This window comes from Corvus moneduloides, chromosome 13, assembly GCF_009650955.1.
Source record: "Corvus moneduloides isolate bCorMon1 chromosome 13, bCorMon1.pri, whole genome shotgun sequence".
Lineage (NCBI taxonomy): Eukaryota > Metazoa > Chordata > Aves > Passeriformes > Corvidae > Corvus > Corvus moneduloides.
The window spans coordinates 15,407,816-15,426,153 of NC_045488.1; the positions used below are offsets into that span (position 1 = coordinate 15,407,816).

The following is an 18,338-nucleotide window of genomic DNA, read 5'->3' on the forward strand; positions in this document are numbered from 1 at the left end:
GCCAGTCTATCCAACAGTACAATGTGTACTTGTTTATGCACTTTTCTACAGCACAGTTGATGACAGAAGCAGAAAAATTGTGTTTAGGCTGGTGCTTTAAACAGGAAGAGTTTCATTTAAGTAATTTTAAGTAATTTTTAACACCCCCCTCTCCCTCCACATGAGTCTCATACAGACTCATGAACAGATTTTGGCAGAGCTGCTCTGTGACTATACAGAGCAGTGAATTTTATCATGAAATAATTCAAAATAATACCTTAGAATGATTTGGAGGTGGAAATTTTAAGTCTGTGGTACATCATACTGCGGCTTCTACATAACTTGGGGCAACTTACTACGAACGTCCCAAAAGCCATCAAATGTTGACTTCAAAGAGAGTGCAGATGAGGAAAATAATGCAAAGAGATGCAAAGAATAAATACAAACTAGTTGAGAAAAACAAATGCAGTCAGCACCATTTTAAGAGCACTTGGGAGTTTCACAAAGAGAAAATGAACCACACTGTAAAAAGTGGCAGCAGAGAAGTTACTTTCTGTAACTGCTCATGGCCAGGTCCCATAGCAAAGGCAAGATGTGTTACATTTTGAGCAAAGCACTCTCATACTGCCTTGCATTTGCTGTGGAATGTCTCAGAGAAGAACATGCAGTCACTTCCTTGTGAGTCAAAGGCCTTGGATGAATATCAACTGCAACATAATCAGTGAGATGCCAAGTGGCAAGCAGAAGTTTTGCAAGCATAAAAATAAAACTATTTCAAATATCGAGCAATCCCAGCAATGTATTTTAAGGTATTTATGCCTCAAGCAAACTCTGCATTCTTTTGTTTCGTGAAGAGTGTCAGGCAGTTGTTATCTACTCTTTCAGTTGAACCTCTTCCACAGTATTTCAGCCTCTTAAGCTTAAGGTACCTCACTGGACCATATCACACGTCAATTAGCACTGCTTATTTAGCAACAGCTCCATACAAAGCAGTGACAGAAATAATTTTTAAGAGTACCTTGTTTATACCTACATCAGTGTGTGTATAAATTCGTATTTTTTAATATACATTCTGAATGCTAAGAAAAAACTGTAGTATGACATTGTTTTAAACTCAAAATTACCTTTAGAAACTGCAAGCCAGATTTATTACTCTGGTGTACAGTAAAATGAAATGATAATCACTTGCAATGAAAGCAACCTTAAGAACAGTAGATTGTTCCTTCCATAGCTGAAAAAAGGCTTTTAGAAATCCTCATTGATCAAACTGTAATTTACGAGAGATAATTTCTTATTTAAAATATGGAAGCCATTAATACCCTACATTTTTATAAATATGTAATGATGAACAATAATAAAAGCATTGCTTTTTTCCCCCCACACCCCAAAACGGTTATTCTGTAGAGGTCTGAAGACACAAACTCCAAACTTGCCTAACAGCAGCACATTCAATAAGAGTAAATTAATAAAGATGGCATTAGAAGCTTTCCAATACAGAAGTCAATCATACCTACATACTGGAAATTCTGTGACTACTTTCCTTTAAAATAAAGGAAGACTCTAACACAGGCTCTGGTACTGGGTTCTGCACACAGGTAAATATCTGACTATCTGATGAAAGTGTAATTATCAGTAGTCTTCCAAAAGATGTCAAGAATGTTAAATAAAACCAAGACATTATTCTATACATAGTAAAGAATCACACAGGCAAAATTACCTATGTATTTATTTAGTGTTTCAGGTGGGTCAGAATAATTTTTTACAGAGACAAGTATCATTACCTTTTCCTATTCAGAATATTCCCTCAAGAAACAATGCTAAGATTAAAATATATCAAAATCAATACCAACAGAGGTATTTGTAAAATTCCTAATTCATGCCTACCTGGCAAAAGTACTGGTTCCAGTTTTTTAATCCTTGGTTCTGAAGATATATTTTCGTCAGCCTGAAGAAAAAAAAAAGATAATTTACTGAAGACTCAGAACTTTACAGTCACACAGAAGCCTGATCTGTTTGTACAGAGGAAAAAGTTGTTTTAACTTAAAAAGTTCATCTTAAGGAGCTAGAATCCAATCATAGCAAGAGTTTTTAACAATTTTGAGTGCATTTAGATTTGTACCAAAAGAATAATAAAATATTTAAAATATTCATGTTTAACAAATCGGGTAACCCAAACTATAATAAGTCACAGGATGAACAAAAACTATTGACATTCCATAGTGGCTCAAGATCTACAACAAATTTTACAGATATAGACAGTCAAGTTCAAAAAAACTCTCTACTAACTTCTAACATGCACAACTTTCCAACATAGGAAAGATTTCAAAAAAACTCCAAGGCCCAGAACACACACATATATGCCTACTTGCAATTCAGTTTCAAACCTTAACAATAAAAATCTTCTATAAAAAGACTGGAACCTTTGGTGAAATAGCCCACGGTTCCTACAATGACAGCAATATAACCACTTCCCAGGACTAGGAGTATCCAGAACTGTGTTAAATCAACATCTCACTTTTACTAAGAAATTGTGAAAAAGCAAAAGTCAGTCAACATGTCAAATAAGTTGCTAGAAGAGATCCTGCCTTCTCTAAAATAAATAAATATCACTTTCTGTCAAGTGCACACCCAGGTGACACAAAAAATCCTGGTGGTTCTCGATATACTTAGTACTATATGCGCTATATATACTTGATAGATACACTCGGTTTTCTTATTTATGCCATCAGTCAAGTTTTAAACGTGAAACGATGGCTACAAGTGAGAGTTTAATTATCTGCACAGCACAGAAGCGTCCGCTGCTTTCTCCTCATCCCGCCCAGCGCTGCGAGCAAAGCGAGCTCAAACACCTGAAGCATAATTCACAACTTTGCAAAATAATCTCGCACGGGCCGATTTTAATGAACACAAGACTTTACTTCGATAGAAGACCTGCTCCCTGACCACAGTGTGGGCTCTGTCGGTGTGCGATGCGGAGACCCGGAGGCCGAGGGGCTGCACCCCGAACCGGCTGCGCAGCTTTTGTTTCGCAGTGCCACGGAGGGCTCGGGGGCCCGGCAGCCCCCCCACAGGTGCTGTTCGCCACCCCCGGGCGAGCGGGCACAGCCCCAGCGTCTGCGGGCACAGCCCCGAGGCGGCACCTCGGCCGGGGACAGGGACGGCCCGGGGCAGGCAGGGCAGGGAGGACAGGTCGGTAATGGCAATAAAAGGCGGTTACCTGAGGCAGAAGGTACGACTTGAAGGTGGGTTTGGGCTGCTTGAGAGAGAACATTGTGGCCGCCGGCGGGCGCGCGGGCGGGCGGGCCGGGCCGGGCCGGGCCCCGGAGGAGGTGCCGACGCCCGCCGGCTCAGGCCCGGCGCCCGCGGCCGCTCGGGCTGCGCTCCCCGTCACACCGCGGGGGCGGCCCCGGCGCACCCTCCTTCCCCAAGGGAGGAGCCAGCGGCCTGGGCAGGCCCGGGCTGGGGCCGCCGCCGCCCCGCATGGAGCCCCCGCGACTCCCTCCGCCTCCCCGGGCCGGCCCAGCGGCTCCTTGGGCGGGCGGCGGCCCCGGCGGGCCGGGCCGTGAGGGGCGGGAGCGGCCGCGTACGGCGGCGCGGAGGGAACAAGCGGCCCGGCGGTGATGGCCGGCCCGCGCCACCGCGCAGCCCCGGCACGGCCGCACTGCCGGGGGCGGGTCACCGGCCTGCCGGCCCCGCTCCTGCCCGGCCCGGGCCTTCCCCAGGGAACAGCCAAACGCGGGGCCTGCGGCGGGCGAGGCCGGCTGCCGAAGCACAGGATTGCCACAATTTGGCCTCAGAGCCCCGTGGGAACTGAAACCCCGTTCGGGGGCCTGCAGGAGTTACTGCTACCCAGGGCTGTCTCCTAAGGCAGCGGTAAAATCCAGCTCCAGCAGGGTGGAGAGAGGGTGGTGAGACACTGGCGCAGTCTGCCCAGGGAGGTCGTGGCTGCTCCATTCCTGGCACTGTTCACAGCCAGGTTCCGTAAGGCCTTGTGCAACCTGTTCTAGTTCAAGCTGGGGGGTCGGAACTGGGTGATCAAGGCTGACCCCTTGACATTCTCTGACTCTGTGAATCACTTACTGCAATCGAGTTCTTGCCGTCACCCTTTACACAAGGTGTACATATTACAGCTGTGGAGTGTATGCAACACTCAGGCACATGGTGTGACTCTTGGGGATGGTTCTGTGCAGGGCCAGGAGCTGGACTCGATGATCCTTGTGGGTCCCTTCCAACTCAGCATATTCTGTGTGATTCTGTGATGCCCCAGGCGGCTGCTGCAGTCACCCTCCCACTCTGCAACTCTGCTGACTGTGGCAGCTGGATGTTTATCCAACATTTGTATAATTCCCTTTAAGCTTTCCAAGCACTCATGTGTTGCTCACCTGAGCTTCTCCAGAACATGGAAATTACACAGGCACCTACCTAAACTGCCCAAATCCATCACTTCTATCTCTTCTAAGTAGGAAACTGAGTAACTAACTGCTCATGTTTGCTTAGTGGCCTATGGCATCCATAAAGGTCCATACTGCTGGTAAATATATGACTGCTCTGAACTTGGCAGTGGAAATACCTCCTACACAAAGCAACAGTTTGGATGGAAAGGTGGTTTAATGGAGATCCCTAGATCAGGAGTACATGGTCTGTCAGCTGTGAGATCTAAGGAAGGGGGAGAGCCTGGGTTCTCCTGCTGATGATACAGTCACAAGAGAACTGGGTCAAACCACCAGGTCTCTCCAGATTTTGGAGCCAGGTCTGATGTGTTCAGTAGGGTAAGAAGGGCTGGCCCCTGCCTGCTGGTACACCACAGCCATGGTTCCAGCTATGAGCTAAGCAGAGTTCACGGCAAGGACCATGCTTTAGGGGTGAGAGCTGAAGACCAGGACCTGACAAACAAATGGCTGGTATTTTGTAGCCTCACCTTATTAAAAAGCATGATTTTGGTCAGCATACTGTCATGAAAATGGAACAGCTCACGTGCAATGTAACATTAGTAAAGGCCTGCTACAGCACAGTGGTGAAGACTCTAGAAAAATGGACACATTTTTAGACACAAAATGACACATGCAGCACTCAACATCAGCTGCAAGGTTGAGATCTTCCCTCATTAATAGAAAGTATATTATATTGCATTATAGACCTGGAATTTTTGTGAAGTCTGAGAGTGTGTGTTCAATGAAAGAACAGACTTTAGGGCACAATCTGGATTCCACAATTTAGAGGAGATGCCCCACTGATTGCAGCAGAAAGGTTTGATTGAACAGTGAGGAGGGAAACAATCCACTGGCACCTGCCTAGGTTGAGGAAAGCTCATGCTGTTCAACAGCCCAGGGGAGAGCACCCTGCTCTTGGACTTGTAGATAGAAAAGGTAAAACCAATCCCAGTGTACTTTTCAAAACAATGGCATCTCCTTGCACAAAAGTCCCATCTTACTGCTGTTGACAGACAATGCCTTTCACTTTATCCTCTATTTTCACATATATAATTTTTATTTTATGCTGCAAACATCACTGTCTAAGTGGGATTATTCAGCCTGGCATGATCTCATGTCCCAGTCCATTTTAGAGAGTGCACTGTGCTGCAGATGCTGCTGGTGGTGTAGAGCTGAGCGCTGTGAGAGCAAACCACAGCTCCTCTCATCCCCTTTCATAACCTAAATCCCTAGCCCTAATAAGGACTAGCCCTTATCGTTATCCTTCTTTAAAGTTTTTGTTCATATTCAGAACACTGGTGAAAGGGAATTTAACTCAAAAGAGGGGGAAGAGAAAATGAGGGGATGAGGAAGGCAGAAACTGCCCAGATTTGAAATTGCACATAACAAATTTGCCAGTGATAATATAAATTATGATTATTTACACCACATCAGAATTACAAGTGTTTCTGCATCAGCACAGAGACTTTTTAGGAGTAGCTGCAAAAGCAATCTTACTCATGAGAGGATGATCACAGGATAGCAAAAATTTCCATTAAGGACTGCACTGACACATTGAAATTGCAGTGCTGTTCTGAAAATGAGCAAACAAAATCAAAACTAAGCTCTCACAAGATTTGTGAGGATTGTTACTGGAACTGATTACAAGCTTCCACTGAAAGAGTTCTATGCCAGTAGGAGAAGAAGGCTGATTTGACAGAATTGAGTACTTCGGAGAAGCAAGTTAATTGTCACAACTTGCAGTGAGATGCAGACAGGCAGAGCAGGACAGACAAGCAGAGCAGGGTGGGCAGGCAGGACAGGCAGGGAAATCCTCCGGCTCCTTTTTGGCAATGAACTCAATTGCCCGCCCATCTCTGGCCATCCCAGCTCTGCCTCACTTGCTCACTTTCTTCAAACAGTTCTGCCAAGCCAAAGATTCTTGAGAATGCCTTTGTTCTATGAGAGCAGCCTTCAAAGAATGGTGGGAAGACAGCTATGCAACAAAGCCAGCTGAACTGAAAAGACTGCAGATGTCTCATGTTATTCTCATTCTTTAAAAAAAATAATTTTTTTTACTCGGCAGTTATTTTCCTTGCCTCTACCTTGTTATTCAGTGGTATCTCCTGTGTGCTAGTCTGACCAGGACCCTCTCACTCAGCCACTCTCACTCTGAGAAGCAACCTGGCCTGCTTCCCAGTGGTATCACTCCCCACACTGTGTGCTTGTCTCCCAGGGCTCTTTTTACATAAAGTGCCACTTTTTGTGACAGTGCAAATAATTATCTGTCAGCTATGGCTGGGGTGCATAACCTGCTGTATTCAGTGCACACTCAGGTTAGGCACCTTCCTAAAATTTCTGGTACAACCTCACAAGGCAGCTCTGTGGTTGGGGAAGTGCTTTGGCTTGTGCAATGCATGAGGGCTGGGGTTAAATCAGAACAGATTTTCACCATGGTCCCTTTTGATCTCTCAGCAGATTAGAGAATGGCTTTCATTAGACATGTTTAAGAACAGGTTAGACCACCATCTGCCACTGATGGTATTGACATAGCTGAACTCGCCTAGTGCAGATGATCTCTTCCAGGCCTGTATTTCTATGGCAACTTACATGTTTTCATAGCCTCTGAAGACTGGTTCAATTATTGGTTTGAACTCCAAGACAAAAAGACACAAACGTTGTCTGATTTCACAGTTGAGCTATGTGCCCAGAGCTACAGCAAGTGTGCAGCAAGTCTGCAAAGTCAGGGATTCACTGATGAAAGTCAGTTCTATTTTTCACTGGAAGCATTACAGTTTATTACTTTACCTGGACACCTCTTTCTCTACTTGTGCACTCAATAGTTTGTGCACCCAAATTGCCTCAGCCTGCACTCAGAAGTGTGGGACTCTGGCTGGGGACTTGTGAGGAAGCCAGCCCTACAGGTTTGTATTACCTCTTACAGAATAAAAGCATAATGCCTTAAATTTATTAAGCAGTTGCTAAAAAAAAGTCATTCCTGAATGTCCTTGATGAAGATCTAGAAGAACATTTAAAATGTCATTATTTATACAGAACAGCAACTTTGACAGTCTTGGCCAAAAATATACAAGAGACATAAAAACTATGCAGAAGTTTCAGTTTCTTGAGGTATCTCAGGAAAAAAGCCTCCTTTGCAGGGCCTATCTGTGAAGTGGAGGCTGTCTTCTTTGTGTGGAGGCTTAATGATATGGAACTTTGCTGTGTCATGTAAGAGTACTTTCCTTGTTAATCATTGTGTAGGTACTACTTGCCTAGAGTTACTTGGTGCTATTCATAATACAGTGTTCCACCTTGACTTATACTATTTCACACAGGTATTATGATAGTGACTATTGAATTACTAGAGCTTCTAAACTAGAATTTAATCTTTTTCCATGGCCCTTTTTGAAGGCTGTTGGTTTGCTCAGGTTACTGCTCGCTGAGCACAGCAGTCCAGTTAGGGCAAACAAAGGGAGATGCCTGCATCTAGAATCATGCATGATGAAGCACTGTGGTTTTACAGGGGGTTTCATGTTGCAGAGACAAAAAAGGAGCAGGCACATGAAATTATGCATCCTCTTTCTCATTACGGCAACACCAAGCACTAGGTGAATATTGGCACTTAAATATTTCAGCTGAATATCTGCAAAGAATAACTTAAAGCCTGTTATGAAAACATACCTTACATCCATTGTAAAGGTAGAGGGCATCAACCATAAAGCACCACTTTGCCATATCAAACTTTGTTTCTGCAGATAAGGCTAGAAGTTGAAAAAAAGCAAAATAAAATTGCAGTTTTAAGAAAATCTATAGTCTTTGTCTCACTTCTCCCGAGGCCTGTGGTTTGTCAGCCTACAATGCAAACAACTGCTGGGTACTGTTGTACGACTACCCCAAACTCCTGTGCCTTGCTACCATTTGAAATGGCCTTTAAATGGCCACATCAACCAGGTCCTTACATTGCTTATGCCTTCCTGTGCAATGCTGGATCACAATGGGGGATCAAAGTCCACAATTAGGCTGAATCTTCAGTTTAGGTGACCGCTGCATGTGGTAGAATATTTATCTGCAATGGTTTCAGTGAGAAGAAAACACCCCTAGAGCTAATGTAGCCTCATAACCCAGCAAACAGAAGCTAATTGTCACTGCTAGTAACAGGCCACAGGCTTTATGCTGACTTGGTAAGGCCTCAGGACTGAGGCTTGTCACGGCTGCTTTGTCAGAACTTGCCTTAACCTGCCTTGAGCTGGCCCTCGTTTGTTTAGCTGTGAAAGCAATTTTTCTAATGACGAGGAAATTCAAGCTTATTTTTAGGATTTAAAGACCAGTGATGAAAAACAAGATGTACCTTTGTAGCACACATAAAAATGCCCCTAAAGTAGCAAAAATAAGGATGAAGAAACAACATGAACATCATGCTCACCCTACAAAGGAGCTGGGATGCTGACAGCTGGCAGTATTTCCTCACTATCCTCACTGTAGCCACTGACCATTAGATGGACGATCAGAGCAGGTGTGAATAAATGTCAGAATAAGGGGTAGATAGCAGGAAGTGTGCATCGAATAACTTGACCTTATTCTGTTCTTCCATTAGTAGCACAGTAGTATTCTTTTCTGTTCTCTCTTCTTGTCTCTTCTCTCTTACAATTATATAGATCTAAACTAATAATAATTCATATATTAGACTGTTAAAATTCGTTACACTAACAATAAATTCCTGACCTTACATCCAAGGTGTGCCTCCTTTCAGCTCCCAACAGCTTTTGAGTGCAACACTAAATTCAGGTAAAGTGACCTGCTGGACAGGACAGTGCTGCAGAAGCATCTGTTGGAACCCAGCACTGTGTCCCAATGGCTGCTGTCATTTGGAGAACTCACCTGCTCCACATGAAGGGCTCAGCAGCACAATGGCTTTGTGTCAGCCCAGAACACCTGTAACAAGGCACAATACTGTTCATCTTGCAGAGCTAATGAAATGATCTGTTAACATCCTTGGTCATGCACCTTCCTCATGTTCCTGTTTCCTGATTAGGCCTTGCAGATGTGTTCTTTTTATTTTTATTTAGAAATTTATTTTTATTTATTTTTATTTTGCCAAAGATGATAGTCAAGCACAGAACCTTGGAAAGCATCCAAATAAGCAGCATGGAAAAACCATAGTTGGAAGGTTTTCAATGGCTACTTTAATGGATTAGTAAATAATATGGAAAATGGACTTTCTTGGCTCTCAGGTATTGAAATCCAGCTTCTAAAATGGACAGAGTGACTCTGCAACACGAGAGGCTTGTGAGTGCAAAGTTAAGCTAGTCCCTGAATGATGCAATGTAAAAAGGGGTAATTCATGGAATCAGGTGGTAGGGTTATGAACCTGCCTTTGTCAATATGACAATTAGTCACCATGTTGAAAACATCTGCCTTGAGGGAAAGGGAAATGTCTGTATTACAAGATACTGTAAGACGAACAAATTTAAATTACCTCAGTGTAATATCTCTGCACAGACATAGCCTTAGAGTATACACCCTTTCAGCTTGACCTGCTGCAGTATAGGTCAAGCACATAATAAATCATGGCAATGGAATTCATGGTGACACTGCTGTGAAGTCACCCCATGCTTAGCAGTAAAGGGGGACACATCTTCCTGAAAAGCAGCATTAAACATGCCCCTTCAGAAATGCAAATTCTCTGCCTGCATCTTTTCAGCCAGTATTCAAGAAAGCATGGAGGCAGACATGCAAATGGGTTGGTCATTATTCTGCTTAGTGAGCTCCAAATCTATTATTGATCTTCTATGCACATAGAAAGCCATATTTAAATCTTATTAAAATGGCCGTTTGTCTAAAATGACTCTGCCAAAGCCAGAGTGTGCTTACTTCACATTTAATGGCAGAGAGGTTGTCATTCAGTTCATGCTGTGTGAGAGCACAGAAAATACTCAAACCTCTTAAAATCATCCCTGTATAGAAAATTTTATGGAAAATTACTGGCAAATGTTAAGAAAGAAACTTTGCTTTAGAAAATGTTCAGTCCATGCACTGCATAAGAAGAAACAGATTAGTGAAGTGTTTTGACATTATAGAGAAAAAATTGTTATACTGAATTAATCTGCCATATTTTTCATGTGTTTCTTTATAAATATTTTTACACAAAGGAAGTATATAAATACAAAGGAAAAATGTTTTCGTTTGAAATCTACATGCTATCACATAAATTTTCAATGTAAATACTAAAAAAATTAGGTGGTCAAAAGCATGATTAACACACATTTTATAAAGACAATGTAACAAGAGGTATGCAACACACTGTATTCCATTCCACAATGCGTACTGCTTGTTTAGCACAGTGCTGAAAAGCTGCATCCCTCTGTGTTTGTTAATGACTCCATTTCTGGTGAATGTGCAGGCAAACAATAAAAAGGCATTGGCAAACTGGAGGCTATTTTAACCACATTGACACAATGGCTATGTAGTTGCACAGAATGGTAACACAGAAGTAAACATGGAAGTGAAACAATTTCAAATGTCATTCTGTTTTTACAAAATGTCAAGTTCCCTAAAGCTGAAGAAAACAAGCAAAATGTCAACACTGCTCCAACAGCAGGGAAACCAGTAAACCTGCTAGTAGAACCAAGATAGCAAAATTCCAAAGGAAATGATGACTGAACTTTGTGGAATGTCTATGCACTTTCCACAATCATTCAGTTTGGTAACAGTACTTCAGGGTGTAAGTATGGATGGAGTATGAAAATATAATGCAAACAATAAAAATCAGATACCATTAATGCATTTGTATAGTCTTCCATCAATCTCTGCATTTCAAAATGCTGTAAGCATCATTGTCAAGGAGGACATTGACACCTGCACTGTGGGGCTGACAGTGAGTGAAAAAAGAAATGTCTTTACAAACTAGTGCATGAATGAGTCCTGACAGGTATTGAGTTAAGCATAAAGCTTTGACCAATATTCTGTGAACAAGTAACATGCCTTTAACTCATTTTCAAAATGATCTGCTCCATGGTAAGCATCCCCTGCAAAGACAGGTGCTGAATATTTGGGAAATCAAAGTTCCTAAAACTTAACAGGGAGGAACGAGGCAAGTAACACCCTGCTATTATGAAGAAAATCATCAAAACCTAGGCCTTCAAATGCCACTGCTGAGACACGTGCTCTGGGTAAATCTAACTACTGATGTTGATTTCCAGCATTAGTCCTCAAAACACTTTTGCTGTAGAGACTTTGTTTCCCCTCTGACATTTGTTTTTGAAATTTACTCAAGAAAACATACAGAATTTCTATTCTCAGCTGGAAAATTTATATTTTGTTTAGACGGACTTGTAGAAACTGTTCCTTGTTCCTCATGAGTTATAATGAAACTGCAAAACAAAAGATGAATTTGTCACAGTAGATTTGCTTCAAGCAAAGATTGGTTATATTTTTATTTCACCTGATCAGAACACCTTTCCTGTTTTGTTTTCCCTTGCAGGCATTTAAGAAAAGCCACAATCTTATTCAAAGTCTACATGGACTTCTATTGTAATCCTTATTTATACAAAACACTAATGCAGATTTCAATTATTAAAATCTCCATGTACTTGATATTCTTAGAGTCTTCCTAAACATTTTGAAACAATGATCACTGTTTTTCAACAGTTTAAGGCTGTCAGCATGCTTTTGGTTGGGGACAGATGTGATTCTGAAAGCAAGATTATGCCACTGAAGTTCAAGGACAGGTTAAGAATATGTCTACACATGGCTTTCCAGGTCAGATTTCTCCAAACACAACTGTATTTTGCCACTCTGACCTCTTTTAGTGGATGAAAACTGCTATGTTGTGCCATTCTGAAAGAGAAGCTAAGCAGTGTGCATGAAATCAGAAGTGAAAGAGGGGACGACATAATTTTTCCCTGCCTCCAACAATTTTGTTTTGATCTGAAAAACACCATGGCCACAAAGAAACCAGCTGCCTAAGTAAGGATAAAACTAAGGCTGGTTAAAAATTTGTTCAGTTTGAGAAGTCTTCTGATAAAATTATTACATTATAACATTGTTCTTCCTCTAAGAGCTTTTATAAAGAGCTTGTCAGTAAATGAGCTTATGAGGGAGGCTGAAATGGAACAAATGAAGATCTATATAGTCAGCAACTGTGGACTGTATCTACTTTTTATCTGCCCCTGAGAGAACATCTCCCTTTCACCCAACCCAGCAAGCATTTATTTAAGAACAGAACATGTATCTATTAAGTTTAAAAGAAGAGAAACACATATATCCAAAGTTCTTCTTTAGAAATTAATTTTAAAAACCCTAATTTGTTCAATTAGTCATGCTGATTTCTCGACTGTTGGTAAAACAGGGGCCATAAGCCACTTTAACATTCAGTTTCTGTAGATGCATTTTCTTGCCTAGTTTTCTGTTCTTCTGTTGCGCTGCCAAATGCTACCACCAAATTAGTTACACTGCTGGCATGTCCTGGTCTATTTAATTTGTCCTTCACAGACTTGGCTTTCCGGGAATGGCTGTGCAAACTCTTGGAGCGTACTGATGGGAACCCAGAAGTCCTTTCTGCCTTTACTGACAGCAAATTCTCCTTCTCGGCTTTGACAGTGGCAGGCATAGAGGTGTAAGAGGCACTCATACCTGCTTCACCAACGTTACTATCGTCATCTGTGTCTGTCTGCTTCTCCTCAGCTTGCCTTTCTGCTTCAGAGATCAAGCCGGGGTATTCTGGAGGACGCTCTTGAGAAAGCTGCTGCTCAACTTCGTATTTCCACTCCGTGGCCCACTGTTCAACTGCAGAAGGGCACACCTGATCCATAATGGTACTATACTCCGAGGTCCAGTTGTTAACTCCTCCAACCAGCTTTCTACCTTGTGCAAATATAAAGCTCCTTGACTTCATCATAGTGGTTTGACAAGCACTGAAAGTTTCAGGAGGAAAATAGCGCATTGCTTTGGATTTGTCCAAGGGATAAGAGATGGTTGCTTCTAACTTGGTACGTTCTACTTTTAACTGAGTGTTCTGAAAATCTGACCCTGCTACTGACTGACTGTTTGTTACAGCATTCATCTGGTTTACACTTTGAGGAATCATTCCATCACTACTGAAAACCCCCTTCTTTTCACTCCCCAAACCACCTGAACCAGAATGGGTTCTGGAAACATTCTGTGCAATTTCTGATGTAGATTTACTGTGATCTGCTGTGGTGACTGCATTAGCACTCGAGGTATGGAGTCCAGCTTGGTGTTCTGGAACCAGCATCCTTGGGTCTGTTCCATCTTCTTTGGTACCAATAGAATGGGCTTTTTTACGCATGGCTGGCGACATAGGTGTGGTGCTGTCATCATAGGTCAGCTCATCGCCACTGATGTGATATTTGGACATGCTGTAACCATCAGAGCTGTTCACACTGCTCTGTCTCAGGAGATAAGCAGCATCACACTCTGACGACGCCCACGAGCGTGTGTACGTCAGCTCTGATTTGTCGATGCCTGCCAGCTTCTCCAGAGCGTTCACCATCCGACCAGAGAGCTCTTCCAGCTGAGAGAGCCGAAGGTCGACTGTCTGGAGAGAAGCTTTCATAAAATGTTCTCTTTCATTCACTTCTTCCAGCCTCATTGACATATTTTCAACTCTGTGGGGTATAAAAGAGGAAGCAGAGACCAGAACCTGTAGAATGGTGTAGTAACCCATTACAGGCACCCAGCTCCCGATTTCTTCCTAAGGCAGAGTTTTGTGGTGTGTATCATGCCTTGTTCTTTTTTCTTATGTGTAGCATCAAAAGCACAAGCATTTTCTTGTTATCTATGCTTTCCATACACCATATTAGAGTGGTATTTGAACTCTGCCCTTATATTCATGGCAGGAGAGTCCCTAGGGACAGACTACTATTAACATTTCTCTGTGTGCCACCCACTGTGTGCTCAGTTTTTCTCTTTCACTGTGAAACATCAAATTAATTACATGAAAAGTACTTTCTAGTGACATGTTCACAGGGTGACTTAAAATAGCATCAAAGCATGTTGTAAAACAGGTTTTGCAGATGTATGAGAGAGAAACATATACTGGTGTTGATGGGATTGCTTTAGCTCTTGAACTGCCTTTCTATTATGTATCAGCTGAAAGGAGTAGAACTATTGTCTAGTTCAATTAAAATAATACTTTTTCCGTTTTCTTCTTATCATTTATATCATAATGGATGTGATGGCACTAGAAAAATGCATATAAAAGTAATTAATTGGAATGTGGCTTAGAGATCATGTAGTAGTAACTCTACTGTGGAAATTAAATTAACGTTTTTTTGCTCTCACACACAAAAGATGACGAAGCATCTCGAGCAAAAAGCCATGAGAAATAAGCAAATCTGCTTTGTGGCCACAGACCATAGTGAATCAGTGAGGCTTATCAGCCCTGCTTTATTCTCTGCCACAATACCTAGGATTTGGACAAATTGCCATGCATAACCAGTGTGATAGAAACTACTCGAATACATGTAGCAGGTTTAATTTACTTCTCTATTCTCAAATTTCAAATATAATAATGCAAGATGTTCAGGGCCTCTCTCAAGAGAAAAAGGTTTATCTATTAAAGAATTATATGGCTCACAGAGCTAATTCATAACAAATGTTAAAATGAAGATACATACAGATATATAGATAAATATGTACATGGAGTACTTAATCAACAAAATACTATGAGGTAGCTTTAGGTGAAAGAGTGTTTAAAATGTGTTTAATTTTTATTCCAGGGAGAATTTTTCTTCATTTCAAGGAAGTGACAGAAGACTCCATCTCTTGACTGACTTACTATTCTTGACAGAACAGGCAGAGCCTTTGAGAACAGTCCTGCCAAGTGACCTGGTAAAAAAGGCTGCTGCCATTAGCACTGTGTGCATACACAGCAATATGCAAACATTATCTAGTCCTCAGAATAGCATAATGATTTATATGTGAATATCCCCCATTTTTTAAATGGAGAAGTTCATACTGAAAAGCTAAATGCCTTGTTCAAAGCCTGCAAGAGTATCTCTGGCAGAGATTAAAATTCAGCAGTTGTGAGTGCCAGATCCTAATGTAAACCACAGGTCCAAGGGAAGAACCCTCAGTGCTTTTGTCATTAAGCTTCATCAAGTTTCTCATGGCTGGATGAACTGTTGGAAACTCAACAAGCAGCAATTTGCTCAAATGGATAAAAAGTGCAACTGTGACCCTCAGATGAATGAGTGGTATAAAATTAATCATGAGCAAAAATGTTCTTATAACAAAGCTACCCAAACCAGCAGATTTAGTGACATAACAGAAGTAACAAAATGTTTGCTCTTGTGAGAGATGCACCTGCTCAGATAGTTATTTGGGATTCAGATCAGCTTCTGAGTTGGTGGTGGTTTTCTTCAAGATCAAAATCTTTTGTATTTTAACTCAACCGTGGTTATAAAGAAGATATTAAAAAGACTGTTCCCAAAAAATGGTGTGAATTTTTTTGTTACAATAGGTACCTTTCAGAGGTAACTCTGATGCGTTCATCATTAGATGACTGCTGCTCATCCTCTTTCTCCTGGAAGTATTCTTCTACACACTGCTCTTCAAACTCATACAGTTTTTTTAGCTCTTCATCATTCAGAAATAACTCTACGCAAAAGAGAAGAACAAAAGAGGAGTTTCCTTTTTCTGAACTTCTGGCAGTCAATTTAAATCCAATTTAGCAGTTTATTTTGGACATGGACATATTGCAGATTCTACTCCTGTACTAACTGAACAGATGATTTTTTTAAACAGGCAATGAGCATTTAGCTAAGGATGGGCAGAGCTATGAAGGCAATGGAATGCATTATGACCATCCTCTGCTTCCACGGCCATCCACGTGGGGCTCTATGTTCTGAATGACTTTGGTACTATTTAACAGCTCTGCATTAAACTGACCAGATTTTACAAGATAAAGACCTGGGCAATCTCTGCCAGTTTGACTGTTCCTGCATTCAACTGTTGTTCTTAAAAGGATGCCAGTTATAGGCACCAGATAAACTCAACAGATTGTTCACAGATATTCTTTGGATAAGATGTTAAGAAATTTATAATCACATAAGAAAAATCCAAGGGGAATATAAGCTTTCGGGAACAATTCATCCTTTATCTGGATTTGTCTCTTTGCATTTGGAAGGAGCATTACATTTCCTTTTTTCCTTTTCCTTTTTCCTATCGTGCAAATATGTTTGCAATGTAGAAATGGAGGAATAATTGTGAGCATCTGATTATTTCCATGAGGCATATAATGAAACTAATAACTAACAGTTTCAGAGTATATTAGGAGAAGAATCCTCACAGTTTCCCTGTGAAATGACAGATAAATCTCTAAATGATAGGGAGGATACTCTTAGTCACAGATTGCTCACAATCACAGAGCTGACACTATAGCTGACATTTGGAACTGTGATCCCTTCTTCTAAAACTCCTATTTGCCCATCCCAACACATGGACTTCACTAGAACTTGGTAGAGCCCTGGATTGCGTAGACACCATCTCACTGTTTCAAGAAAGCATGTTACAGGAGGTTTTCATTAGCATCAGAGAGGTGTGGGTTCTCAGGCACCCACAGAGCCCAAGAGCTGTTAACTTTATACAAATATTGGCCCATACTGTCTTCTGCAAATACACTTGATGCTCAAGGTGAATAAAACTGTTCAGTGTTGCAGAAGCTGCTGCTTTCTGCTAATATGGTGCAAAGGGCTCAATTTAGAGAAGATTTCTTGCATACTCAGTCCCCTGTCACGCTCGTCCTGGTCTCCATCACCCTTCTTGCAGCGGCAGCAGATCCGCCTGATGATTATGTAGATGTGGCTGAAGATAATCATTGGTGGTGGCAGGACAGGTCTGTCATGGAATGTCATGATCAGCTGGTATCGCTGGAACTTCCAGACTTGGTTGGATATTGATTTTACCTCAAAGAAGGTATTGCTGAAAGGAAACATAGGTACAGTTTCTATGTGGTCCCTAATCTTACTTATCATTGAGCAAGTACTATGCTGAAAAAAGCAGGTGCTAAATAACCTCATGGAGCCACATGAATTGCTTGGTTCAGCTCTTTGTTGGTGCTACTGAACTAAGGATTAAATTGATCTCATGATTTCACTACTCCTTTTGAAGGTAGCAAACAGAAGGTGCTCTGCATCCCTCAGGCACCACTCAGAACAGTCCTCCTCTCAGACAGCTCCTACTGTACAAATCCCTTAGGTGCTAGTGAAAAGAAATTCACACGATTTATGCATCACATAATTAGTATTTAGGGGCTTGGTTATAAACCATTTCTTTTAACACATGCCAGTATTTGATGCTACACAAAGTATTAAATCCATGGAAAGTATTTTGTATGCTAAACTCAGAAGCTTCACATAGTTTGCCTTTAATATGCTAATCAGCTTGACCTACATAGAAGACTTTTCAAGTTTTCACAAAGTGTCCTAAATTCAAACTTTACTCCCTCAAACTTCTGATTTGAAAATATGGTGCATATTCTTGTAAAGAAATTTATTCTTAGAAGCTTCATCATTTTACAGCAAAGTAAGGTGTGTTTTAAAGATGTTTAATTTTGAAATCCAGTTGATATGAAATGATAGAATTCAATCCAGAGATAACAATAGTCACAGTTATGAAATACCAACTAAGAGAAAGCAGACTTGATATTCTGTCTTAGAAAAGGCTTTTCAAGTTATTTTTAAAGTATCTTCAGACAGCTCACTCCACTTCTATGATGGTGATGATACTGCAACTTCCTTTTTATATTTTCTGTCCACTTATTTCCTAACTTTATGTGCTTTAGAATATCTACATTCATAAAACCAGTTAAAACATGTCTTTGACTCCTGTGTACACATAGCTTTTGCTTTCTTTAGGTTAAGTATATATGAGACTATTTACCAATAATAAATAACAATCTGCCTACATTCCATGTCTCCTTTATAGCAG

The 18,338-nt window shown here is 41.4% G+C and overlaps 2 protein-coding genes across 12 annotated transcripts in view; both read right to left on the reverse strand.

Annotated features, from left to right (window-relative positions):
- MTMR10 (myotubularin related protein 10) overlaps nt 1–9,025 on the reverse strand; it is a 42,364-nt gene extending 33,339 nt beyond the window's left edge. The window contains exons 1-2 of one of the 2 annotated variants that reach the window (XM_032122585.1): nt 3,197–3,326; nt 1,864–1,924 (exon numbers count right to left, since the gene is read on the reverse strand). In XM_032122585.1, coding sequence (XP_031978476.1) covers nt 1,864–1,924; nt 3,197–3,250 — 115 coding nt within the window. In that variant the 5' untranslated portion in view covers nt 3,251–3,326. Of the gene's footprint in view, nt 1–1,863; nt 1,925–3,196; nt 3,327–8,069 lie in introns of those variants that run through there. The other variant, XM_032122586.1, reaches the window with a different exon arrangement.
- Nucleotides 9,026–9,548: 523 nt separating this feature from the next.
- TRPM1 (transient receptor potential cation channel subfamily M member 1) overlaps nt 9,549–18,338 on the reverse strand; it is a 91,378-nt gene continuing 82,588 nt past the window's right edge. For all 10 annotated transcript variants that reach the window (XM_032122581.1, XM_032122582.1, XM_032122574.1 and 7 more), the window contains 3 exons: nt 17,131–17,330; nt 15,875–16,007; nt 9,549–14,014 (listed from right to left, as the gene is read on the reverse strand). In XM_032122581.1, coding sequence (XP_031978472.1) covers nt 12,751–14,014; nt 15,875–16,007; nt 17,131–17,330 — 1,597 coding nt within the window. In that variant the 3' untranslated portion in view covers nt 9,549–12,750. The remainder of the gene's footprint in view (nt 14,015–15,874; nt 16,008–17,130; nt 17,331–18,338) is intronic.